The sequence below is a fragment of the Rana temporaria genome, chromosome 4, assembly GCF_905171775.1.
Source record: "Rana temporaria chromosome 4, aRanTem1.1, whole genome shotgun sequence".
NCBI classification, from domain to species: domain Eukaryota; kingdom Metazoa; phylum Chordata; class Amphibia; order Anura; family Ranidae; genus Rana; species Rana temporaria.
In genome coordinates, this window is record NC_053492.1 from 166279850 (window position 1) to 166306643 (window position 26794).

General features: G+C 41.8%; 1 protein-coding gene across 2 annotated transcripts in view; it reads right to left on the bottom strand.

Annotated features, from left to right (window-relative positions):
- The window catches only part of WDR49 (WD repeat domain 49), a 173336-nt gene that overhangs the window by 137856 nt on the left and 8686 nt on the right, over positions 1-26794 (bottom strand). For both annotated transcript variants that reach the window (XM_040349306.1, XM_040349305.1), the window contains 4 exons: positions 20626-21066; positions 14984-15160; positions 13001-13175; positions 754-921 (listed from right to left, as the gene is read on the bottom strand). In XM_040349306.1, the coding sequence (XP_040205240.1) occupies positions 754-921; positions 13001-13175; positions 14984-15160; positions 20626-21066 (961 nt within the window). The remainder of the gene's footprint in view (positions 1-753; positions 922-13000; positions 13176-14983; positions 15161-20625; positions 21067-26794) is intronic.

Consider the following 26794-nt stretch of genomic DNA (forward strand, 5'->3'; position numbering starts at 1 on the left):
CTTGGTTAGCTGTGCCCTAACCCTCTCTCCCTGGAGTTTACTGGCCTTCAAAAAATCCTATTAAACTGTCTTATAGTAATTTGCGCCCATCTCTTCACACCACCACTGTAAGTCAAAGACTAAATCCTAAGGTGAGATGTTAGGCCACCTTACCCCTGGGGGTCATTATTAGCCTCCAGTGGCTAAGAGTATATAGGCAGGTTTCTTTTAAAGAGACCTAGGTGTTGATTTGCTAAAGGCTAATAATAAACCTTTGGTTAGTACATAATTGGTTGCTTGAAATGAACTTATATTACTTAGCTTATGAGCATCTTATTTACTAAGCTTATCGAAAATGTACTTTGCAAAGAGAATGGTCTCTATTTATTTAATTACAGTGCAAATTCATAGAGGTGCCTGCACAATAACCGCAGCAGGTTCAAAAAGCCTTTAGATACACATGGCCGAGGCTATAAGCGCTTACAAGTTTTATTCGCAGTTGCTGATATTGCTATAGATTGCTGATTATTGGTCTATAACTATGATGGGTTGCCCCATTGGACAATAGTAATGTGCAGAAGGCAGGAAAAGGCAGACAAGCTATACCTGAAGTAGTTTCTTAGGTTTTACTGCCCAATTTAAAACCGGCAACGTATCAGGCAATACTAGCTCTTTAGTAGAAACAAAAAAAAAAGACAGACACATACTATATTATTATTTGACATAGACAAGTAACCTCAGCCACAGCAAGACTTTCACTGCCCTGATACATACCAATTATATTTAATCCGGAATCATAGTCAAAGCCATTAATTCCTTTCGTAATGTTCAGCGACGTTGTTCTCAGATGGGTTTTGCCTTTCTCTCTCCAGGCCAGAATCACTGTGTTATTGTCACTTGTACTACACGACAGAAATGCCTCCAAATGAGAGCTGTAACTAACTGCGGGTGAACACAGAAATATCCTCATTAGTTGTGCGCAAGATGCTATTTGAAGTTACATCTGCAGCCTCGAAAAATGTCAAGCAAATCCGAAAATGATCTTTATTACCATGACAGATTGAAAATGTTACAAGAGTACTACAGTTCTATTAAGGTCAATTAAGAAGCTGTCATATTTTTAATCAAACCTTTTCTACTGAAGCAAAACATTTCTTGAAACTATCTGTGAAAATGGGCAGCCGCGTTGTGTGACTTCATTACACCATAATGCACGGAACATGCTTTTTCTCAATGTACTGGAAATAGGAATATCAATCAAAGGGTTTTAGGTCAAACTAGACAGGAGATTGCAGGTATGCTTCTTTGTGCAATTAGATTACAATATTTCTGCAATGTTAACAGGGAAGTATTGTCATCTTCTGAGCAGAAAAATGTTGCCTGAAGTATGTGAAGCAAAACCAAAGCATATCTTTAGCAGTAACCTTCCAACTGCTAAATGTGATGTGATATTATTCAGAAGAAAATACTGTAACATTAACACGGCTGAAAGAATTGCAGCGTTCGCTCAGATTTTCATTTAAATGTGCCATCCTGTTGGAAAAGTTCAGCCCCGCAGTAGACAGCTGGAGTTACTTTGCCTACTTATTACATAAGGTATACATCATCCGTAGTCACTCAGCAGATGATAGGATTTATAATTCATCACATACAATTGTTCTCTATTTTGTACCTAAATGCCAATTACTTTTTTTAGAACTGCTATCAATCACGTTTAAGCATTTGTAAGTTTGTTTCTTTTTAATTAGGGAAGACTAACTAGGACTAAGGACAAAACTTTTTTCCCCTTTTTGATAGGGTAAGGGAGGATTATAACCTTTGTCATTTATTTTTTTTGCCATCTGTGTTCCATTGGGGAGATTGCTCTTCACTTCCTGTCCCATTGCAAAATCAGGAAGTGAGAGGAAACCCCTTCAAAGTAAAGCTGGCTACACACTATACCATTTTTATACTTTTTTTTCTCATTTCAATTTATCAAAACCATATAATATGAGGTCAAACATAAACACTTATTGTTGCAATCAGGTAGGCCCTTACACCACATAGCTGAAGGTAAATCTAAAGGAAATTGACCAAAAACAAAATTTGTATAATGTGTATTCAACTTAAAATAATCTTCTCCTGTCACCAGAACTAGTGTCCCATTGGAGCATTTCTCATCTTTTCCTGATCTGGTGACAACCCAACATTTGGGATTTTCTTTCACTTTTACTCTCAATTGTAGCGGTAAACCACACAAATAGAAAACAAAACAAACAGGTGATCAGACAGCAATAACAAGGTTTATCAAAAAAAAAAATGCTTTTAGTAATACTTTAATTAAATACAAGTACAAACTGTCAATGTATTTTTGTTGACTGAAATCTAGGGTAAACATACATGTCATGCAGGCAGCTACCTTTAAATGATCCTATCATAAACGTAGGATTAGGGATGGGCCGAACACCCCCCCCGTTCGGTTCCCACCAGAACCTTCAAATGGACCGATCGTTTGTGCGAACGTTAGAACCCCATTGAAGTCTATGGGACTTGAACATTCAAAATAAAAAGTGAAATTTAAAGGCTAATATGCAAGTTATTGTCGTAAAACAGGTTTAAGGACCTGGGTCTTGCCCCCAGGGAACATGCTTAAAAAGCCTTTAAATATCGTACCTGCTGGGTGTCTATAGTATGCCTGTCAAGTGGCACGTGTTTAGAACTGTCCCTGCACAAAATGACATTACTATAAGAAAAAAGTCATTTTAAACTGCTTGCGGCTTTAATATAATGTCTGGTCCCTGCAATATGGATGAAAATCATTGAGAAAAATAGCATGGGTTTCCCCCCTCCCCCAGGTCATTACCAGCCCCTTTGGCCCTATATACTTTGAACAGCAGTATACAGGTGGTGCAAACAAGACAGGGACTGTAGGTTTGTTGTTAAGTAGAATCTGTTTGTAATTTTGAACGGGTACTTTTTTAAAGTGTAGCTCCAGCCAAAAAATCTATTTTTAAACTTTTTGGAAAACATAGAAGGGTTATCACCCCTGTAGCATTTGTTTTGCTGTCTGTGCACATCTGTTTAGAAGATTGCACCTCACTTTCTGTCCCAATGACAAATGTTTTTTTGAATTTTTTTTTTTTTTAGTGAAACAAGGATTGGTGATAAAGCATCAGTGGACAGGAGACACCTCTTACAGAAAAGAATTTCCCTTCCTAGGGGTAGATTTCCTCTCACTTCCTGTTGTCTCCTTCCGTTTGCAAGTAGGAGTCGTTTGTAAGTTGGATGTTTGAAAGTAGGGGCTTGCCATATATACTCTGCAGAAATTTGGGCCCTAGGTGTTGGTGTTGCCACAACACTGTAAGCCCTCACAGTTAGTCTTGGTGGGTGCTGGAACGCCCTGCTGTGAACTATTATATCAAGAATTGTAATTACATGCTATTGTTGAACAGTGGTAGAAAAATTGGGCCTTTGGTGCTGGTGTCACAACACTATAAGCCCTCACAGTTACTCTTGGTGGGCGCAGGAATGGGCCCTGCTGTGAAATATTAGATCAAGAATTGTAATTACATGCCCCTGTTAAACAGGGGCAGAAAAATTGGGCCTTAGGCACTGGTGTTGGTGCCACAACACTACAACCCCTCACAGATACTCTAGTTGGAGCTAATACTCTGTGGTATTAATATGAGAACACCAGCAAATGTATTCACATAGCTTTAGGTGCACACTGTGCAGAGGACACAGTACACCAAGTGAAAATACTTGCTGATCAGCCACTGCCTGTGGTATTAATATGACAACAACAGCAATTGTATTTGCGTGACTTTAGGTGCACACTGTGCAGAGGACACAGCACACCAAGTGAAAATACTTGTTGATCAGCCACTGCCTGTGGTATTAATATGAGAACAACAGCAAATGTATTCACATAGCTTTAGGTGCACACTGTGCAGAGGACACAGTACACCAAGAGAAAATACTTGCTGATCAGCCACTGCCTGTGGTATTAATATGACAACAACAGTAATTGTATTCACATGGCTTTAAGTGCACACTGTGCAGAGGACACAGTACACAAAGTGAAAATACTTTCTGATCAGCCACTGCATGTGGTATTAATATGAGAACAACAGCAATTGTATTCACGTGGCTTTAGGTACACACTGTGCAGAGGACACAGTACACCAAGTGAAAATACTTGCTGATCAGTCACTGCCTGTGGTATTTATATCAGAACAACAGTAATTGTATTCACATGGCTTTAGGTGCACACTGTGCAGAGGATACAGTACAACAAGTGAGAATACTTGCTGATCAGCCACTGCCTGTAGTATTAATATGACAACAACAGCAATTGTATTCACATGGCTTTAGGTGCACACTGTGCAGAGGACACAGTACACCAAGTGAAAATACTTTCTGATCAGCCATTGCATGTGGTATTAATATGAGAACAACAGCAATTGTATTCACGTGGCTTTAGGTGCACACTGTGCAGAGGACACAGTGCACCAAGTGAAAATACTTGCTGATCAGTCACTGCCTGTGGTATTAATATGAGAACAACAGCAATTGTATTCACGTGGCTTTAGGTGCACACTGTGCAGAGGACATAGTACACCAAGTGAGAATACTTGCTGATCAGCCACTGCCTGTGGTATTAATATGAGAACAACAGCAATTGTATTCACGTAGCTTAAGGTGCACACTGTGCAGAGGACACAGTACACCAAGTGAAAATACTGCAGCTAGAACAATCACCTGCCTGCCTGTCAGTATATTAGGAAGAGCGGATCTAGATAAACTCAATACAGTGTATAAATATATATACAACACCTGGGATGCATATATATCCTCTACACACTGTAACTCTAACTGACTAGCCTGCCTGCCTGCTCTATCTAACAAAAAAAAATTGCACTCTCTCTCTCTGTCTTAACCACCGCAACACACTACACAAGGCCGACTTCCAGGCGGCCTTATATAGTGTGGGGCGTGTACTAAACCCCCTGAGCCATAATTGGCCAAAGCCACCCTGGCTTTGGCCAATTATGACTCTCCGTGCTGTGATTGGCCAAAGCATGCGGGTCATAGTGCATGCTTAGCCAATCATCAGCAAGCAATGAACTGCGATGCCGCAGTGAATTATGGGCCGTGACACGCCACTCGAATTTGGCGCGAACGGCCCATAACCTTCGTAATTCGTAACACAAAGCTCATCCCTACTTAGGATACTCAATCTCCTCTCAAATGTTGCAATCTGTGGTCCTTAAAATGATAAAATTCTATGTACTACAATTTATTTATGATAATTTTTTTGTAAATCTACAGATTTGTTACTTTCTCCATCCTCCTGAAGAAGTGGGTTATATCCTGCGAAATGCGTTACGGATGTAGGATCCTATGACAATTTTGATGCACATATGAATAATCTATTGCCTTATAAGTTCTTAAGTTGTAAAACTTAGATATATGTTATAAAGTTTATGCTGTGTATGCTGTTTAAAGCGGAGTTCCGGCCACAATTTCACTTTTTAAATATAAATACCCCTGTAATACACAAGCTTAATGTATTCTAGTAAAGTTAGTCTGTAAACTAAGGTCCGTTTTGTTAGGTTGTTACAGCATTTAGACACTTTATAAAATAGAAATTGACTGGGGCCATCTTAAGTGTGGGCATCATGAAGCCAGACTGTATGACTTCCTGGATTTCAGCCTTGCAGATCTCGCACATGCTCAGTGCTGCACAAGCAGTGTAATAGGTTTCAGATCAGGTTTCAGCACCTGTACTGTCCAAGTCACATGATTCTTCGAGACTGGGGAGTGCACAGACTCCTGGAAGGTTACACCCACTACATTCCCAGGAGTCTGTGCGGTGTAGGTTAGGAAGCTTAAGCACCTAGGTGCAGGAAGAGGGAAGATTAACTATTCTGCCTAGCAACAACACTTTGAAGGCATCTAAAAAAAAAAATAATTAAAACTGCTGATGTAATGTTATATTTATGGGTGGAACTCCACTTTAAGATGTTTTTAATACAGTAAATTGTATATTGTAATAAGTGTGTAGTCCTTGGGCACCTAAACATTCCATCTCAGTTGGAACTTTCGATAGCTCTTATGTGATCAGGATGTGGTGCACCAATACATAGCATGTCACAATGCCATAAAATGCCATAAAACTATTTAGCATTTTGGGAACAAATGTGAAATCGTTCAAATGCAAAGTGTCATTCAGGTAGCTACTTTTAAATTATTCTATCATAAGCTTAGGCAACTCAAACTCTATACATGATGAAAAACATATCATCTAAAGTTAACTTTAAAGAAAACTGTTGTCCTGATTTACTAAAGTTCAATTTAAATGAGCTGCCGTATGAATAACAAATAGCAGCAAAGTAGCTCATGTACCTTTTTGAGCTCATGTACCTTCACATCAAGCTTCAAATTTTTTTGTTACTGCATGTTTTCCGCTTGTTATGATTGTGGTGCTATTAACAATGAATGGCACTGCAAGCACAGCACAGGGTTTTTATGCATTTTTTGTGCATTCGTTAAATGCTATAGTGTAAAGACAGTGTTAAAGGGCATATCGCTTGGCTTCTATACCAACAGGGGTTTCAATTTGTGCCCAATCTGTCCGAAACTAGAAGAAACCGGTTTTCCGCTTGACACAGTATTTATCTTTTTTACGTTTTTGATAAAATAGTTAGAACACCCTTTTTTGGGGGTCTGTGTCCTAGTGCAGAAAATTCATCTAATTTCCTGCATCAAAAAGAAAATAATAATTGAGTAGAATAATCTCTAAAGTGACAAGTAACCATCTCCTAGACCAGGCATGTCCAAAGTCCGGCCCACGGGCCAATTGCGTCCCGCCTGGTTATCTAAAAATACATATCTTTTGTGGCCCCCGACGATCTCCCAGATCGCTGGGGCCACAAAAGATATACCGTATTTATCAGCGTATAACACGCACTTTTTTCCCCCTTGAAATCAATCAGGGAAACGTTGTGGGTGTATTTCCCCTTATACGCTGATCCGTGCTGTGTGTGAGGGGAGCGAGCGCCGCCGAAATAGCCCGAGCCGAGTGTACTGTGTACTCGGCTAGGCTCAGCTACGCTCGCAGTCCCGCTCAGTCCCGCCATTGGACATGTGTTATGTCCATCATAGGAGCCGGGCCAAGGGACGGGACTGCGAGAGGAGCCGAGTACAGCCGAGTGCACAGGACATCCGGCTCTAAGTATTTCGGCGGGCGGCAACATTTAAAAACGATAACACTTAATTTTTGGGCACAGCTGCAGATGGACACTTGGGACAGGCTGCAATGGTGAGTGCATTCCTGGCAATGACGGGGCTGCAATCCTGGCAATAGTGGGGTTGCAATCCTGGCAATTAGAGTTCATTCCTGGCAATGGTGGGGCTGCAATCCTAGCAAATAGAGTTCATACCTGGCAATGGTGGTGCTGCATTCCTGGCAATTAGCGTTCATTCCTGGCAATGGTGGGGCTGCATTCCTGGTAATTAGAGTTCATTCCTGGCAATGGTGGGTGAATACATTCCTGGCAATGGTGGGTGAGTGCATTCCTGGCAATGGTGGGTGAGTGCATTTCTGGCAATAATGGGTGCGTGCATTCCTGGTAATAATGTGTAAGTGCATTCCTGGCAATGGTGGGTGCTGCATTACTGGAAATTGGGGGTCTGCAGATGGGCACTGACCTTTATTTTGCTTCACAGTTCTTTATTTAAAAATATTTTATTTTTTTCCTAAAACTTCCCTCTTAAAGTGAAGGTGCATTTTATACGCCAATAAATACGGTATATCCAAATAACAGGCCTGAGCTCATCTATTTACTCACACAGCCACAAAGGCAAGAGAATTCTTGTTGGTCAGTGTATTAGTTGCTCGAACGAACACACTTAGACCGAATTTTAATGGTTCAAAGAATGACAGGGAAAATGGTCAGCCCTCGTGCATGTTCACTTAATCAAATCTGACCCTCTTTGAAAAAAGTTTGGACACCCCTGTCCTAGACAGTTACCTGGAACAAGTGCCTCCATTGAAAGATTTCCCCTCATATCATTTTTTATTTCCCATTACTTTTACTCCTGGAAGCACTGGTCATCAGAACAAACAGGGTGAATCTCCTTACCGGGAACACAGACAGCATTGAATAAAATTCATGCCTAGTACACTCGACCAGGATTCCCGAGAGGAAAAGGTCAGTCTAAAATCTCGAGGGGAAAACCGAGAACCTGCTTTCTACTTTTTCCCCGTACAGGAAAAAAGCTTTTCCTCGGGAATCCCGACCGTGTTTATGCTTCATCTGAGTTTTTCCCCACAGAAAAACTGCCAAAAATTGCCAGTTTCTGCTACACGGCCGGGTTTTCTAATGGGAAAAAGTCAAGCGAGAATCTCGGCGGGAAAAAAGAGAGCTGGTTCTGCAGTCCAAGGGAGGGTGTGAGCATGACACTCCACACCAGGGAGAAAGCCTCGCATTACTGTGTTTAATAAGTCATTAGTAATAACATTTTAAAATATGCATTATTTGTAAAGGAATTTTGTAGTGCAGTTATACAGTATAGTGTACAGTACAGTATATGGCAGGCCCAGCAAATGCAATACTGTGTACAATTATTAATATCATCATCACACTCCATCTGCCCAGGCAGCAATACTGTACAATATAGATTCAGTGTGCACTGCAGCAGTGTCACTCACACTGCACACTGAATCTATATTGTACAGTATTGCTGCCTGGGCAGCTGGAGTGTGATGATGATATTAATAATTGTACACAGTTCGAAATGTTCTAAAATACTGTATATAGTGTTTTTATTCTTCAATCAGTTAATATAAACATCTTTGATATTAAAGATGTTATAGAACGTAATTGCATTGTAGAATATAAAAAAAAAAAATCTCAGCTACTTTGCCGAGTAACTAGTTACTTTGAGTCACTAACTCAATTACTTTTTCGGACAAGTAACTTGTAATTGTAACTAATTACTTTTTTTAAAGGAAGATGAACAACACTGCTCTTCACCCTAAAGGTCATGTTGGGCTGCCTCCTCCCTCTCTTACAAATTGTTTTTTTTTTTTAAGAGATTTATTTGCGCAGCACTTCTGTAAATTTTACTTAGGCAATCTCTCCACTCCCTGTGTGCTGCACGGCTTGGGTATAGAGAAAGCAATGCAACAGATCTGCGCATGTGCAAGGTCTCCCAGGCATCTGTGCACACGCAGGGTTTCCCACACATGTAAAAAGAAAGCGACCAGAGAAGAGTGAAAACATCCCTGTGTTTGCGCAGACATGGCAACTGGCTCTGCCAGGAGTCCATGGGTACAGGGCCGGTGCTACCACTAGGCAAATTAGGCAGCTGCCTAGGGTGTCCTGCTGCCTAGGGTGCCCAGCCACTGGTGTTCCTACTCTCTTCTCTCTGCAGCAACTAAGTCTCAGCATCAGCAGGTGGTAGCACAGGAAAAAGAAATCTCGCGCCAAATGAATTACACTAAATTATATACTTGATAAATCAAGTGACTAACTGAGTGAAGCTGCTCCCAAATAAAATCTGGTGACTGACTTGCATATATTGTATAGTGAGGTGAGGGGCGCTATATCAAAATAGTGGATGCGTGTCACAATGTGCATTTGAGTAGTACACAGTGTAACTGTGTACCCAAATCTATGTGAAAAACCAAACAGATTATAGTCTAAACTCTATACGTACAATAGTGCCAAATGCAGTGAGAAAAAAAAAAAAAATTAAAAGAATGTCCAGCAAATAAATAGTTAAGTGCAAAACGGATCCAGTGTTGTATCAAGTCCAGGTGCAAAATGCAAATAAACCAATCCCAAATCGCAGGGAAAAGTGCAAATGCTAAAGTGCTTGTGAATCTTCAAAATAGCCAAAGTGCGAGAAAGAAGTGATCCGCCTTCACCTATAGGTCACCAGAATAATAATGGATGGCTCCTTACCACATGGTGTTGACCAGATTACTTAAAATATGGTCAATCAGGCTTGTTTTAAATGAGGATCAGCAGGGTCTCATTGGATTCCATTGTCAGCGATTGCAGCAAATGGTGTACCAAGAAAGGAGAAGAGATACCACCATAGTGTAAAACCATTTAACGTCACGTTTCAGTTAAACCGTCTTCAGGAAGCGTATGTTACGCTTCCTGAAGACGGTTTAACTGAAACGTGACGTCGAGGCGGTATCCGAGCGCGCATGCATAGCCACGCACTTCCGGTCTCACTGGTTAATGGACAACTAGCGGTGGAACGAACGCTAGTGGACCAGGACGCGGCCATCTCTTATCTTGTCTTACTATCCCCACCACCTACAGCCTCAGTGCCGGGAACGGGCACCAGCAACAGTAAGAGGCCATTTGGCATTGTAATTTTAACTTTCGTATATTAAATGGTTTTACACTATGGTGGTATCTCTTCTCCTTTCTTGGTACACCATTTGCTGCAATCGCTGACATTGGAATCCAATGAGACCCTGCTGACCCTCATTTAAAACAAGCCTGATTGACCATATTTTAAGTAATCTGGTCAACACCGTGTGGTAGGGAGCCATCCATTATTATTCTGGTGACCTATAGGTGAAGGCGGATCACTTCTTTCTCGCACTTTGGCTATTTTGAAGATTCACAAGCACTTTAGCATTTGCACTTTTCCCTGCGATTTGGGATTGGTTTATTTGCATTTTGCACCTGGACTTGATACAACACTGGATCCGTTTTGCACTTAACTATTTATTTGCTGGACATTCTTTTAAATTATTATTTTTTTTTTTTTCTCACTGCATTTGGCACTATTGTACTTATAGAGTTTAGACTATAATCTGTTTGTTTTTTCACATAGATTTGGGTACACAGTTACACTGTGTACTACTCAAACGCACATTGTGACACGCATCCACTATTTTGATATAGCGCCCCTCACCTCACTATACAATATAGGTGGTAGCACAGTGAGTCCGACTAGCGTCAGAAGTGCAGTGGCAGTGGAGGACTGTATCTGTGTCCCAACTCCCGAATAAATGGAAGCAAGCAAACATTTATTGATGGGAATTGGATAGAAGAAGATCCTGAACTGCCGCACTCCTTAAAACGATGTCTTTATTGTACAAATAAAATCCAAAAAACAACCAAAGCGATACAGTCAAAATGTAGTGAACAACAGAAAAAAGGTGGCTGACATGTTTCATATCATGTGATGCTTACTCATAGCTCAGTAAGCATCAAATAATGTGAAACATGTCAGCAACCTTTTTCCTGTAGTTCACTACATTTTGACAACGCTTTGGTTGTTTTTTGGATTTTATTTGTACACTAAAGACATAGTTTTAAGGAGTGCGGCAGTCCAGGATCTTAGGTTTAAATTGTGAAAATACAGCTAAGCCACACCATCACCATTTCACAGTCTTCTGCTAAAAAGAGATATTGTACATTTTGTATAATTTTATAATTATACTTTTATCATAAGTTATAAAAGCTGTATTTTGTGTAAGACACTTAGATTGATTTATTGAAGAACTAGAGGCTGTTCGCTTTGCTTAGTAAATAGAGTGAAGTTGTGTTCATTTAAAATCTAAATGATTTGCTCGCACGTGATTAGACATTTATAGGGAAGACAGTTTTACTTCATTCTCTAATCTAAGTTCTCATTTACATTACACAGTAAGCATGCTCTAAAACAAACTAATGCCGGGTACACATGATAGGTTTGTCTGATGAAAGCGGTCTGATGGACCGTTTTCATCAGACTAAACCGATCGTGTGTGGACCCCATCGGTTATTTATCCATCGGTTAAAAAAATAGGAACTTGTTTTAAAATGATCTGATGGATAAAAAACCTATAGAAAAAAACGATCGTCTGTAGGCACGTCCATCGGTTAAAAATCCATGCATGCTCAGAATCAAGTCGATGCATGCTTGGAAGCATTGAACTTAATTTTTTTCAGCACGTCGTTGTGTTTTACGTCACCGCGTTCTGACACGATCGTTTTTTTAACTGATGGTGTGTAGGCATGACTGATCATCGGTCAGCTTCATCGGATAACTGATGGAAAAATCCATCAGACCATTTTCATCGGCTGGACCGATCATGTGTACAGGGCATAACTCTACACTTAACTATGGCCAGTCTCCATTTTGTGTAAAGGCTAAGAACCCAATTTAGGAACAATCTCTAAGCACAATGCATATGTTCTCTGCCACATGTTGTTTGAACTTGGGGGAGCCCTCCATCCACCTCATTTGTGTAACTGAATGAAAAAAAACTAGCGATGGCCATACACTATACGCAAACGATAGTGCCATCATGTAATGATGGATAAATCGTTCAGTGGACATAAATAAAAAAAAATGTTTTTTTTTTTACATATACATAGTGCCGACAGTTCGGAAGATAACCACATTAACCTTTTAATTCCTTTTATGACAGCGTCGCGCACGTCGCCGCGTCATCATCGCGGCGATGGCGCGACACGTCATCGCGAGGGGATTTTGGCGCGGATTTCGATCCGATGGTGAGTACACTCCATCGGATCCAAATCCGTGGAAATCCTCGAGAGGATTTATCCGCGGATACGGTCCGTTGGACCGTATTCGCGGATAAATCCTCTCATGTGTACTAGGCCTAAGACTTTGAGAGAGATATAGAAGAGTTTGAAGCCAAGCTTAATGTCTGAAAACCAGTGTATTTGGGGATATTCTGACCTGTACCTCACCCTCCGTCCCATGTGACCATATGCAATAAACGTATTTTCTTTTTTAAAATGTTTTAAAGTGACTGGAGCCCCCTATTTCTGAACATCCAAAGAAGGGAACCACATCTGAGATAAATGTTTCTGTGACTTTATCGTAATTAAATGATTTTAGAGCATTCTTAAGTTGTTTTCAAATACATTAAAAAATATAATCTGCATATACTAGGGCACTCTCAGGTTTAAAAGTACAGTATTCAGTTTTATTGCAGAATGTACAGCCATAGAATAGATGTATAAAATCTAGATATAGAGCAGAAATACATTACCTTGGCGCACCCAGTTTCCTTCATGGAGTTTGTGTTTTAAGACACAACAGCATTTGTGGAAGCCAGAAACTAACTCCTTCCAAGCAATGTAGAGAGTTGTCTGTTGGTCTTCTGCAGAATTAGCAGGGCGTTCAAACAAAGATATTAAAGCTATTGTGAAACAAATAGCCTGGACCTGCAACAACAGCAAATCATATTAAGATAGTCAAAGATAATGAGTTTGATATTAATTTCTTCTAATCAGGTTGGCAAAAAACTGCTAAAAATAATTATTCTTAGAGAACTGCTACAATCTATAAAGGGAAAAGATGTATGTGGTATTGCACTGTATAACAAGCACATTATAGCCACAAAAAAAACTCTACAGAAGGTGGTTTATCATACACCTAGAGACTGTCAATTGCCTATATTCAATCAGCTGTTACTGACCTTCCTGAGGCCCTAAGCAAAATGACATGTCACATTAAAGTTGAGAAGCGGGGGGCCTGCCGAAAATGACATGTCACATTAAAGTTGAGAAGTGGGGGGCCTGCCGAAAAATGACATGTCACATTAAAGTTGAGAAGCGGGGGGGGGCTGCCGAAAATGCAGCCAGTGAGGTGAGGGGCCAACCAAAAATGACTTCTCAACAGGCAGGGCCTCTAGTAATTGGGGGGTCCTCTGCAGCTTTGCGGGGCCCTAAGCGGCTTGCATTGTGAGCCTATAGGGCGGATCGACCCTGGCTGTTACCCTATATTGCTTCATCTTCTTTGCAGGGTATAATAGATGTACATTTTGAATAAAGGAAGGAATATCTAGGGATATTATTTTTAATTTCCAAATAGTATACGGTCAGTCTTTTTTACAAACAAGCAAGTTTACATTGGACAAACTTCCATTTTGGGCCATTGGATCAGGTGCTTGCTTGTTTTGGAGGAAACAATAGTTGGTAATGGTTGGGATTGTGGAGAGGCCTAAAAATGTTCCTTGATCAAACTGCTAATGACCAGATCACACAACAATTCTCTTTAGTCTAAGGAATGTAGGGGTGGATAGGGTATGGTTGGTATACTTGTAACAATAACGTGGACTTCCCTGATAAAAAGTTTAAGTGAAGCTAAAGAAAAAGACTATTATTATATCGCTGGCTATTTATGCAGCACTTTACATACTGTACATTTATAGCAGTCCCTAAGGAGCTTAGAAATGCAAGGTTCCTACCTCACACGTATACATACACACTTACTATGGTCAATTTAGACAGGAGCCCAGACTTAACCTACCAGCATGTTATTGGAGTGTGAGGGTGAAGCAAAGGAAACCCACAAAAACACACAGAGAACATGCAAACAGTGTCCTGATTGGTTTGAATTGAGGACCCCAGTGTTGCAAGACAGAAATGCTTACCACCAAACCACTGTGGTTAGCACAGGAAAGAGTCCTAGACATTTAACCAATCAGCATGTCTTTGGAGTGTGGGAGAAAACCTGAGTACTTACAGGAAATCCACACAAGCACAGGGAGAACATGCAAGCAGTGTCCTGGCTGGGTTTTGAACTGATGACCCAGTGCTGTAAGGCAGAAGTGATGAGCTCTAAGCCTCTGTGGTTAGCACAGAAAAGGAACTGGTGGGCAGGCATCGTGGAACCTTGCCAAACATAGCTTCTCTCTGTAGCAGCTGCAGCTCTGGGTTACCTTGCAAACCAAATTTTTGTAGAACGTTACGTCCATTAAATAGAAAAAAAGGGGGAAGTGCGCTAATAGATGTGTATGTGAATAGAAAAACGCAATTCTAGTGAATCACATGATCCTTACACCAAATGAATATATGTAAAAAATGCTGAAACATATATGAAATAGTCTCTAAACGAAAAGATGTGAGAGTCCATAGAAAAGATCCAAAGATGAAATGGGTCACATACTTAGGGGTGTCAGCAGGAAAAAGATCATAATTAGTCACCACAGAAATATTTGTGATCCACCACCACATAGAATTCCTGTTACCTGTCCATTAACATCTCCAATTGTCAGAATGGCATTGTTACCATCTTCATGGTCATGCCAGTAGTCCATAGATATTGGTGTACCAGGAAGTCCTTGAAGTTTATACTGACAAAATATGTCCTGCTTGGAGTTCAGATCATAGAAGCAGATTTCCTTACTGGTAAAGGCAACTGCAATCTACAAGGTGTAAACAAAAGAGAGGTAAGCTTACCTAAACTGAGACTATAATGTAATGAGCATAAATTATTGTTATTAAATATTTTGTCTTTCTCTCAGAAGGAATGCAGTGTTTTTAATAAATCAGCCAACGTGAATTTGTATTGTGAAAGAGCCGTAAAGTGCAATCATTGTGTAGCACTGCAAAGCAGGGGACTGAGTCTATGTTGGTAATGGGAAACTCAGGCTATAATACATTTACAAATAATACATGGTTTGGGAACATTTAACACTTTGTTTTTGTTCACAGCAAGCCTCAAGTGTCTAGGCTATTGGTCTGATGATGTCTACTGAAGGCAAAGATCATGTTCTTTGTTTCAGTGGACCCTTAAATGATAAAATTCCTAGGCATTTGGGAAAGTGACCAGTTGCCAAGGCATGCTATAGTAAAAAAAATTTCCAGGCCAAAATGTCCCTGCGAACATCCGCTTGCTCACCGGGGATCGCTCCGTTGATCCCTGCTGAGCCAGCAGATGACAGGGCGGTCCCTGCACACTGTGTAGGGACCACCCTGTCAGATCTCCGCTCTCCTCTATGGGGGGATCGGATGAACACGGACATTTTCACCCGATCCGATCCGCAGACGGATGGAAAATAGGATTTTCCTCCGTCTGCAGAATCGGACCATAGCGGGGACGGATGATGTCGGGTGTCAGCGGATACCCGCTATCCCATAGGGATACGTGTATCTCCCTTTTTTATCCGTACACGGATGGTTGAAAAAGCGAACATACGGTCCGCATGTCTGAAAGGGGCCTAAGGCTTCCGCTTTATTGTATGTAAAGTACAGTATTTATGAAAGGTAAGATGGAAGGGATTTATACTAATGATAGGTTTGGCTAATAAATGTATAGTGTAATAATTTGGCACTAATAAAGGATCTGCAACCTCTCTCCTTTAAGTCTAAATAAGTACAAACATAATATGCCTTCCTATGTATACAGCACACACGTTCAGTGATATCTTAGAAACAACAATAAAAAAAAATACAACATTAAGAGCCGGTTCACACTGGGGCGACTTGGGATCCGACTCGAGAAAAACAATGCAAGTGAATGGGAGCGGTGTTAATACACACGACTCGAGTCGCTCCGACTTTAAAAGAAGTTCCTGTACTACTTCAATCCGACTTGTAGGCGATTTGTACCCATTGATTTCAATGGAAGTCGCCTCCAAGTCTGATCCAAGTCTAATCACTGTCTTAACTGAAGCGACTTTCCAGGAAGATAACATACATTTCTCAGGCAAACCTCTCCCTCCCCCTCCCTCCCCTAGAGCTGATTGTTGTTTGATTGGCCACTGGAAAGTCTCCTGTCCTGGAGACGACTTCAAGTCGTGTTGTAAATCGCCCCAGATCGCCCTGTGGTTCATGCTCAAGTCGTGTCGGAGTCGCCTCTGAAAGTCGCGCTGGAAGTCGTGTCACCCTAGTGTGAACCGACTCTAAAGACAGTTTTTTCCTTCATGGTCACTCAAACATGGGTGTCTGCTAAAGTCTGACAATCAGAACGTCATCCCACTCATTAAATGATCCTCCTGCCCTTAGAAAGATTTAGTGATGTTTACCTATTTTTTAGGGGTAGCTTAAATCTAATTGATGGTATAAGACCCCTTTTACACAAGCGGATAGGACTCAGCTTTTAGCTGCGGACAGATCAAGTTCTCTACCGCAGCTAAACTCAGACAATGCTTTCCTATGTCCCCATTCACACACTGCATTTAGCAAAAATGTTGTCACATGGGGTTCGATGCGGTTAAATAAAAATAAAAAATATGACTGCTTCCAGGACCGATCTATTGCAGCTTTCTGCACATAACTGCAGGTAATCGCAGTATACTATTTCACCTGCGGATAGCAGCGGCTACAAGCAAATCAAAACAACAGGAAGCACATCAGAAATTGCAAGAATGTTCCAATGCAGTTAAATGCAGCCACATGTAAAAGCAGGTAAACACCGCTAATTGCAATGTACAACTGCAAGTGATCGCTGTGCCCGGAGTCTTGGAATTGCAAAATAACAAAACATGCTTTAACAGCGGCAGAACAGCCGCCCGTGTGAAAGGAACCTTAGACAACCCCAATTGTGTTTTCATTATTTCTGTTGTTATAAATGAATTTGTTCAAATCATTGGTTTGGCAGTAACCAGCCAACTTTCAGCCAGTGTGTACAGCTCCTCACCCAATCGGCTTCTGTCGAATGAGCATGCTGGAAAACCAGCATCCAATCAGTGCTCAAAGCCATTGGCGATCAAGCAGGAAGGGGGTGGCAGAGTAGCAGGCCGGAGTAGCAGCTGAAGATCGCAGTTAATGGGAAATCAAATTTTGGGAAAATGTTGTTGTTGCAGAGTTTTTAGCTACTGGTGAATGCTTGTTAAAGCCCAACTTTAGGAAATATAAAACCTCTACTTTACAGTGGGGCCGCACCCGGATTCCTAGGGTTAACTGCTGATTGTTATCTAGATCAGTAGTCATCAACCCTGTCCTCAGGGCCCACTAACAGGCCAGATTTTATGTATTACCTTGGGGAGATGCAGACTAGAATACTGCAATCCCTGACACCTGTCATGTATTTAAGTTATCTTGCAAACCTGGCCTGTTAGTGGGCCCTGAGAACAGGGTTGATGACCGCTTGTCTAGAGAGGACAGAAAAGCCATTTCAAGCCTGATCCTCTGCTCCCCCAGCAGGTGGCGCACTCTATGCTCCAGCGGTGGACTGTTCATCAGCATCCTCATGTCCAATGTCAGATGGTCCATGCATCAATCTTGATGATCTCACAGGACCTAAGGCCACTGAAATATAGGGGAGAAGAGGCTGCAGGGACTGGTCTAGCAGCACAGAGAAGCCTGCAGGAGCAGAACGATTGGGTAAGTATGTAAGTAAGTATAGTTTACTGGAGTTCAGCTTCAATAGTAGGGGTATACGTAAACATAAGAATTGCAATTTAAAAGTGAATTCCACTTTCGTAAAAAAAACATTATAGTGTATAAAATTGCAAAATATATCACTTGAGTTCATCTTTAAAAATGTATTTTCTATTCCAATATGAAGCTGCTGTAATTTTCAAAAACTGGCAAAAATTCAGTGCGGCGTGGCAACCTATAGGCATTCTGTAAACAATTGGTATATAGACCTTCCCCAGAAATGTCATTCCTGATTGTGTTCTTGGTTCAATGATTTTCTCAGATGTCTGATACAAGTAAAATTGTAGGAATTTCATTTTTGGTGAGATGCTCCCTAATTCAGGAATCAGTCTTGCAAGAACATAGAGGAACAATTAGCTTTTTATTGTGAAAAGAAAGGCTGAGTTCACACCTAGCCATCATGGAAAAAGACAATGGGGCAGATCCACGTACACCGGCGCATTATTCCGCCGGGCGTAGCGTATCTAAGATACACTACGCTGCCGTAACTTATTTTATTTTTTTTAATCCTCAAAGAATTTGCGCTGTAAGTTACGGCGGCGTAGTGTATCTTTGGCGGCGTAAGGGAGCGGAATTCAAATGGATGTGATGGGGGCGTGTTTTATGTAAATACGTCGTGACCCGACGTAAACAACGTTTTTTTGAATGGCGCATGCGCCGTTCATGGGGGTATCCCAGTGCGCATGCTCAAAATTAAACCGGAACAAGCCAATGCTTACGACAGTGAGGTCATTCTACGCAAATCCCTATTCGCGAACGACTTACGCAAACAACGTAAAAAATTCAAAATTCGACGCAGGAACTACGGCCATACTTAACATTAAGTACGCCTCATTAAAACAACAGGGGTAACTATACGCCGAAAAAAGCCGAACGCAAACGACGTAAAAAAATGCGCCGGCCGGATGTACGTTCATGGTTAGCCGTAACTAGCTAATTTGCATACTCAACGCGGAATTTAACGGAAACGCCACCTAGCGGCCAGCGGAAAAATGCATCTACGATCCGACGGCGTACTAAGACGTACGCCTGTGGGATCGATCCCAGATGCAGTCGTATCTTGTTTTGTAGATACAAAACAAAAATATGACATGGGAAATTTAAAATTACGCGGCGTATCAATAGATACGCCGGCGTAATTCTTTTGTGGATCTGCCCCAATGGTTTACCGTGCAAGCTAGTGCAGTGTGACAGGGAGCAATGTGTTTCATTACACTGCCTGTTTTTTATTTCTTTTTTTTAGAATTGTATTTATGTCACTGCACAACAGCATGGTGGATTGCACTGCCATGCAGGGACAAGCGGTGCCATTCAGTCTGGTGCATAAAAACGCAGACATGCTGCATTTTCCACACTGCAATGCACCACACCGCACCACACCACACCACACATCACACCAGTTGTTGAGTGAACAGGGCACAAAGAAAACGATTTTCTAAGTTCTCCAACAGTGACCTTTATTTAGCCAATGTAGAAAAATGCAGCTAATGGCATATGGTGCGATAAAAGGGGTTGTAAACCCTTGTTCCTTTTCACCTTAATGTATCCTATGCATTAAGGTGGAAAAACACCTTGCAGTGTCCGGCCTCCCGAGCCCTCGTTTTACTTACCTAAGCCGCATCGCTCTCCCCGCGGCTTTTCGGCTCTTCATTAGATAGATTGATAGCAGCGCAGCCATTGGCTCCCACTGCTGTTAATCAAATCCAATGGTGCGGCCGTCGGGGGGGGGGGCGGTACCGAGTCATACACTCAGCGACTATGGACGCTGACTGTATGACACAGGAACGAGACCGCAAGGTAACCCCCTCGGGAGAGAGCTTCCCAGAGGGGGTTAGCTATTGCGGGGAGGAGCAGCGAGAGCCACGGTGGGACCCCAGAAGAGGACGTTCGGGGGCACACTGTGCAAAACGAACTGCACAGTGGAGGTAAGTATGACATGTTTGTTATTTAAAAAAAAAAATGTAATTACCTTTGCAACCACTTTAAGCCCAAAGTTTGTTAACGTCCTTGCAATGTATATTGATCAGAGGGGATCGTTTTGCACAAAACTTCAGTTTTTATCTCTTTGTGTGCCTCTACAATTAACCACTAATTAACAGCAGCTTACAACAAATGATATAAGAATCTGTTCCAATAGACAACATTCGTACTGTCCTCTTCTAGTTATGATAGTAAAGTATGAATGAGCTGTTGGGATGAATCACTTTTGTACTCTGTTTACTAACCCTATTGGTATTCCTTTCCATATCGCCATATAATGGATGTACCGATTTTATTTATTTTATTAGATTTATGCCTTTCATTACTCGTTGACATTGCTCGTTTATTTAGCCTTTGTACAATGACTGGCAATTACATTTGCTGATCCTGATCCTATGCTGTGCCAGCACAGAACACCTCTCGCCATTCCATAGCGGTATGACAGACAGAATTAATAAGGCAGACAATGGCTCCCCACTTTCTGCATATTGATATATGCATTACTTATATTTACATCCATATTTACCTTGTTTACATTGGCCAGAAACACCAAGCCCGTCGCCCATAAATCTTTCGGCTTGACAGTATCAGTGCAAATCCGCAGGCTTCTTTGTAGTTTTAAATTCTCTCCCCAGACTCCCAGTAATCCATCTTTGCTCAAAGTTACGTAGCGGCAAGAACCTTTCAAATAAACTACTTTTTGGATGTTTTCCTTGTGAATTAATGGGAGGCTGCGAATATCCCTCCACTGGGGAATTACTGATGATTTCACTCGTTCATCTTTCTCGTAAAGCTCAAGCAGCATGAAGGATGTTAATTTGTCCCAATCAATGAAACCTTCGCGACTCACATCTATCTTATCAAATAAATCGCCGTATTCCTCTTTCAGTCCGTGCCCCACGGCCGTGTATGTTCTCTCCATGAATTCCTCTTTGCTCATACATTGTGGCGGCTCTAACTCCGGGGACTGCGGAGAAAACACAGATATGTGACATTGTCTTCAGAGGTGCCACATGCAAAAAAATTATATAATTCCAGAAACAAACAAAAGCAATAATGCAATATGATTGAACCCACCAGAGGACAGGTTAGAGGTGCATTGGGGACGAGCTGTTCACACAAAACCATCTGATCTTTTTCTTTTAGTTCAAGGGATATTACATTCACATTTTCCAAAATTCACAGGGACAAACTAGATTTAGATTTCCTTTGGCTATCCTAGGCTCTGTGCATACTGGAGATAGTTAAAAAAGTACATCCGTTCTTGAAAAGACATCTATATACATATATATATATATATATATAGTTTATACTAGCCCACACAGTAAAGTGCAGCATTTTAATGTTTAGTAAATAAGCTACCAGTGTGAGGTCCAGTAGAGGGCAGTACGATGCATGTTTAAGTGCATTTCAGTGTTTACGTTCTCCTTTTTTTTTTACGTTAAGCAAAGTTTTACAGAGTAGTTCAATAAGGTGCAGCGCTATAATATTGAACACATGTGACAAGTGAAGTAATGAAGTGAAATAAATAATAAAAAGTGAATAAAGTGGGATAAAATTGCTATAACCCAAAAAAGCAAATCAAAAAAAAAATTCGTCCCAAGAAAAACACTTTAGAAAAGAAAAATAGGTCTCCCCAAAACAAATCAGGATACAACAGCCAGTAATCTGAGGGTAACTCAAAATCAAAGGACAAAAACCTTCCTGGTGCAGTATGTTCAATCGAGTGAATTTAATGAAAGGTAAATGATACACTTATAAGAGCAATGCTATAGTTCAGCGTCAATGTCATGGGAGCCGCGGCATTCCCCATTTGCTTCTCCTCACTTCCTGTCTGTTCGTAACACCGCCGTCTCGATGGACGGAACGTGATGATGTCACCTGCACCCTACATACGTTTCGTCACTAAGGGACTTCTACGGGGGTTTGACCTTCCGCCAAACCCTCGTAGAAGTCCCTTAGTGAAGAAAAATCCTATGCATTAAGGTGAAAAAACATCTTGCAGTGTCCGCCCCCCACCAGCCCTCATTTTACTTACCTGAGCCCCGAATTTCCGTAGGTGCGATGCGCGTCGCTCCCCCCACAGCTTCTCGGCTCTACAATGGATAGATTGATAGCAGCACAGCCATTGGCTCACACTGCTGTCAATCAAATCCAATGATGTGGTTGTCGGGGGGTGGGGCCGAGTCATACACTCGGCGGCTATGGACGCCGACTGTATGACATCGGAGCGCGCCCGCAAGGTAACCTAAGCTATTGTGGGGAGGAGCCGCAAGAGCCGCCCTGGGACCCCAGAAGAGAATGTTCGGGGCCACACTGTGCAAAACAAACTGCACAGTGGAGGTAAGTATGACATGTTTCTTATTTAAAAAATAAATACATTTACCTTTATTTACAACCACTTTAAGCCCAACGTTGACATTCGGCCAAACCCCCGTAAAAGTCCCTTAGTGACGAAGCGTACGTAGGGTGCCGGTGACGTCATCACGTTCCGTCCATCGAGATGGCGGTGTTACGAGCAGACAGGAAGTGAGGAGAAGTAAATGGGGATGCCGCGGCTCCCATGATATTAACGCTGAACTATAGCATCGCTCTTGTAAGTGTATCATTTACCGTTCATTAAATTAATTTGATTGAACATACTGCACCATGAAGGTTTTTATCCTTTGATTTTGAGTTACCCTCAGATTACTGGCTGTTGTATCCTGATTGGTTTTGGGGAGACCTATATCCCTTGGTGAGACTGTGATCTGCAGTCGTGGCTCTCTGGTAAGCAGGCTACCACATTACTGGGTGTTTTTCAAGACACAATTTGTTTTGGGAAGACTCTTTAGTCCTTTGGAATCACCTTTGAATTACTTTGGAAGATAACCTTCATACAGACTTTCTTTATTGTAATCTGGATGGCACTAGTTTTCCCCTCTTTTTTAACACTTTTTCACTTTTTTCTTTTTTTTTTATTACATATATAAATTTTTCTTTTTTAAAGTGTTTTCCTTGGGACCAACTTTTTATTTGATTTGCTTTTTTGGGTTATAGCAATTTTATCCCACTTTATTTATTCACTTTTTATTATTTATTTCACTTCATTAATTTACTTGTTACACTTGTTCACTTGTTACATGTGTTCAATATTATAGCGCTGCACCTTATTGAATTATTTACTGTATTTGAGTTTTTTGTGCTGAACTTTAGTGCTAGCTGCTCAATTTATACCTTATTCACATTTTTCATTAATAATTTTTATCATTCATTTTTTATATATTTATATTTTTTCATTATTTATTAGCGCTGCGTCAGCCTTAGGGCTTTTTTTTATAACGTTTTACAGAGTGACACTTTATTCATGTCTCCACAATAACATCGTGTATTGTTCTGCTGTGCAGTGACATGCAGTGCCATCCAGTCTGCATTTTTCCACACTGCATCACATCACACATTGTTTTCTATAGGGGGTATTTACTGAAAGTGGCGCATACAGAATCTGATGCAGCTGTGCATGGTAACCAATCAGCTTCCAGAGTTTATTGTCAAACTTTAGTTAAGGCTGGGTTCACACTGATACGACACAACTGTTGTCGACTATCATCCTACTTTGCCCTGCTACACCTGTCCTCCACGGCCCTACTTCAGTCCTACTTCCATCAGACTTGAATGAACAAGATATGATTTTGCTCCAACTTTGATATAGTATGACTTTTCCTTTGACCAATCAAAAAATCCCAGAGTGACATAAATTCCTTTGCTGCTGTAATCACCATGGCGGATGTCACAAGTCGGATGGTTAGGACAAGAATCCAACTTTAATCCGATTTCAATGATATTCAATGGGCTGAAATAGGACCAAAGTCAGACCAAAGTAGTGCAGGGAGCATTTTCAACATCAGACAGACTTGTGTCGGACCAGTTAGGATGGCTCTCATAGGGAATCATTGATTTACATACGTCATGCAACATGATCACCCAATGTCAGAGCGTTTGTCGTACCAGTGTGAACCCGTTAGAAGCCGATTGGTTACCATGCACAGCTGTACCAGATTCGATGTGCTCCAGTTTTAGTTAATCTCCCCCCCCCTCCAGTGCCCTTGCAGTGACTGGTGTTTATGCAATGCGGAAAAACACCACTCACTGCACATAATATATAAAAAAAAAAAAGCATATATGTTTACTTCATAGGAAAAATATAATCCCAAAAATTGTGTTTGAAGTGAAACTTCAGTCCCCTTGAGCTTAGGCCCCGCCATCAACTCTGTTAATCTTGCACGTTCGTAGATGTGCCAAGGGACATTGCCCTGCCATTGGGTCCTGGAAGAGCCCTGTGGCAGATCTGTGTGTGTGCAGGAAGTTTTTCATGCAAAGGCTTCCATATCAGCTCCGTCTTCATGCATGCACGGGAAACTCATACATGTGCAGGTGTGCTGCAAAGCTCGTCCAGGGAGGGAATCTCTGTGGACCATCTGTGCATGTGCAGGGGGGTGAATGTTATTCTCACCTAGGTGAGAAAGACGCTATGAAGATAAAAAAAATATATTATTCAAACGTGAGAAAATAATGTAGGCGAAGGCAAGGGAAAAATACATTTTTATTTAGGGCAGAGGTGCCCAACCAGTGGCCTAGGGGCCACATGTGGCCCGCGAAGCCCTCTGATGTGGCCCTCGACCTCCTGCTCTGGGATGGCAGGTTGGCAAGCCCAGATCACTGGTTGCTGACCCGCCATCCCAGAGCAGCAGTTTTGTGAATGAAGCTGCTGGTAGAGGAAGTAAGTGGCTGTGGAGCAGAGCCATATAAGCCAATACTTCCTGTATAGCTCCCACTCCTGTCACAGGCAGAGTAATACCAAATGCCGGCGATACCTGAATGGAAGACAGCTACAGTATTAAAGGTAAGTTTACTACTAAATTCACAGTATATATGGGTATATCTGTTCTGCAATGGTTACTGGGCTGCTTTCAAACTGATCTGCAGGTGCAGTGCAGCTGCGGGTTACCTGCACTGAACCATAGACTTCTGTTATTACCCGCGGGTTTGTTGCGCTTTCCCAGGTCCACAGGTGCACTGTGCTGCACCCGCTGTTTGGGAAAATCGCAGCGCATCAGTGTGAAAGCAGCCTTAGGCCCCTTTCAAATGATCTGTCCAACCCAATCAGACTTACTATTCACCTCTATGGAGCAGCAGATGTAAACAAACTTGTGTCTATTTACACCTGCCTACCTAAAAAAATAGAAAGGAATCTGCCCCCCTCCATCTGGGCGAATCGGATTGAAACAGAGGACCCATAGAATAGAGTGGGCTGAGTTCATGGACACAGACCTGTCATCCTCCCGCTCATTGTGGCCCGCGACCAGTTGCCAATTCGCTTAAGTGGCCCTCACTCTTCTAAAGGTTGGGCACCCCTGATTTAGGGTGAAGTTCAGCTTTAATGTGTTTTGTTTAAGAGACAAGGGAAATGCAATCTGTTAAAATTGAATCTAGAGTGGGATATATTTTTTTTTATATTGTGCATACATACATACTGCTAAACCCTTTGGTACATGCGTACCCAGCCTTAGTTTGGAAGGTAAAGCAGCAGACTTTGGTCTTGTCAGTATGTTCCTTGGCAGCACATGTGAATACAGCAAACTAATGCTACCCCTCCTCATCTAGTTCTTCAGGAGGGAGATTACCTGATGTCATTGATGTCATTGTCATTGCTTACAATAGTTGTAATTAAAATACATTTTAAGTGACACTGTCACCACAGCAAATCCAGGAGACTGGTTGTACCCAAATTGATCGATCGTTCAACTTGGTACATTCAGCCTGGCCATTGACGGTTAAAATGAATCCGCTGAGATTCGAAACCGTGTATGGCAGGCCTTAGTCATTTTCAGACAATGAAAAAATCTTTGGAAATCTCCTTACGATAAATAGTCAATCATTCCCTTTTACTTCTTTAACCACTTTACTACCTTTGTTGTTCTGAGAGGACGTCATATGACAACCTCGTCTAGCAGAGCCACTAGGGGGCGCGCGCGCACGCACGCACCCGCGATTGCCCAGTAACTGAGCAGGACCGTGGATCTCTGTGTGTAAACACAGAGATCCACGTCCTGTCAGGCCTTGTACACACGACCGAACATGTCCGCTGAAACTGGTCCGCGGACCAGTTTCCGCGGACATGTCCGACCGTGTGTAGGGCCTAGCGGACAGTTTTCCGGCCTAGCGGACAGGTTTCCAGTGGACAAAAGTTTCTTAGCATGCTAAGAAACTTGTCCGCTGGAACCATGTCCGTCGGACATGTCCGATGGTTAGTACGACTCATCGGACATGTCCGCTGGTTATGACGTATAACCAGCGGCCCGAAATCCCGCACATGCGTCAAATTGATTTGACGCATGCGTGGAAGCATTGAACTTGCGTGTTAGAGAACGTTGGTGTCTTATACTTCACCGCGTTCTCTGTCCGTGGGGATTTTGGTCTGATGGTGTGTACACACATCAGACCAAAAGCTCCCAGCAGACATGTCTGATGAAAACGGTCCAAGGATCGTTTTCATCGGACATGTCTGCTCGTGTGTACAAGGCCTCAGGGAGAGGAGACCGATGCTGTGTCCCTTGTACATAGGGACACAGATCGGTCACCTCCCCTAGTCAGTCCCCTCCCCTAAAGTTAAAATCACTCACTAGGGTACACATTTAACCCCTTGATCGCCCCCT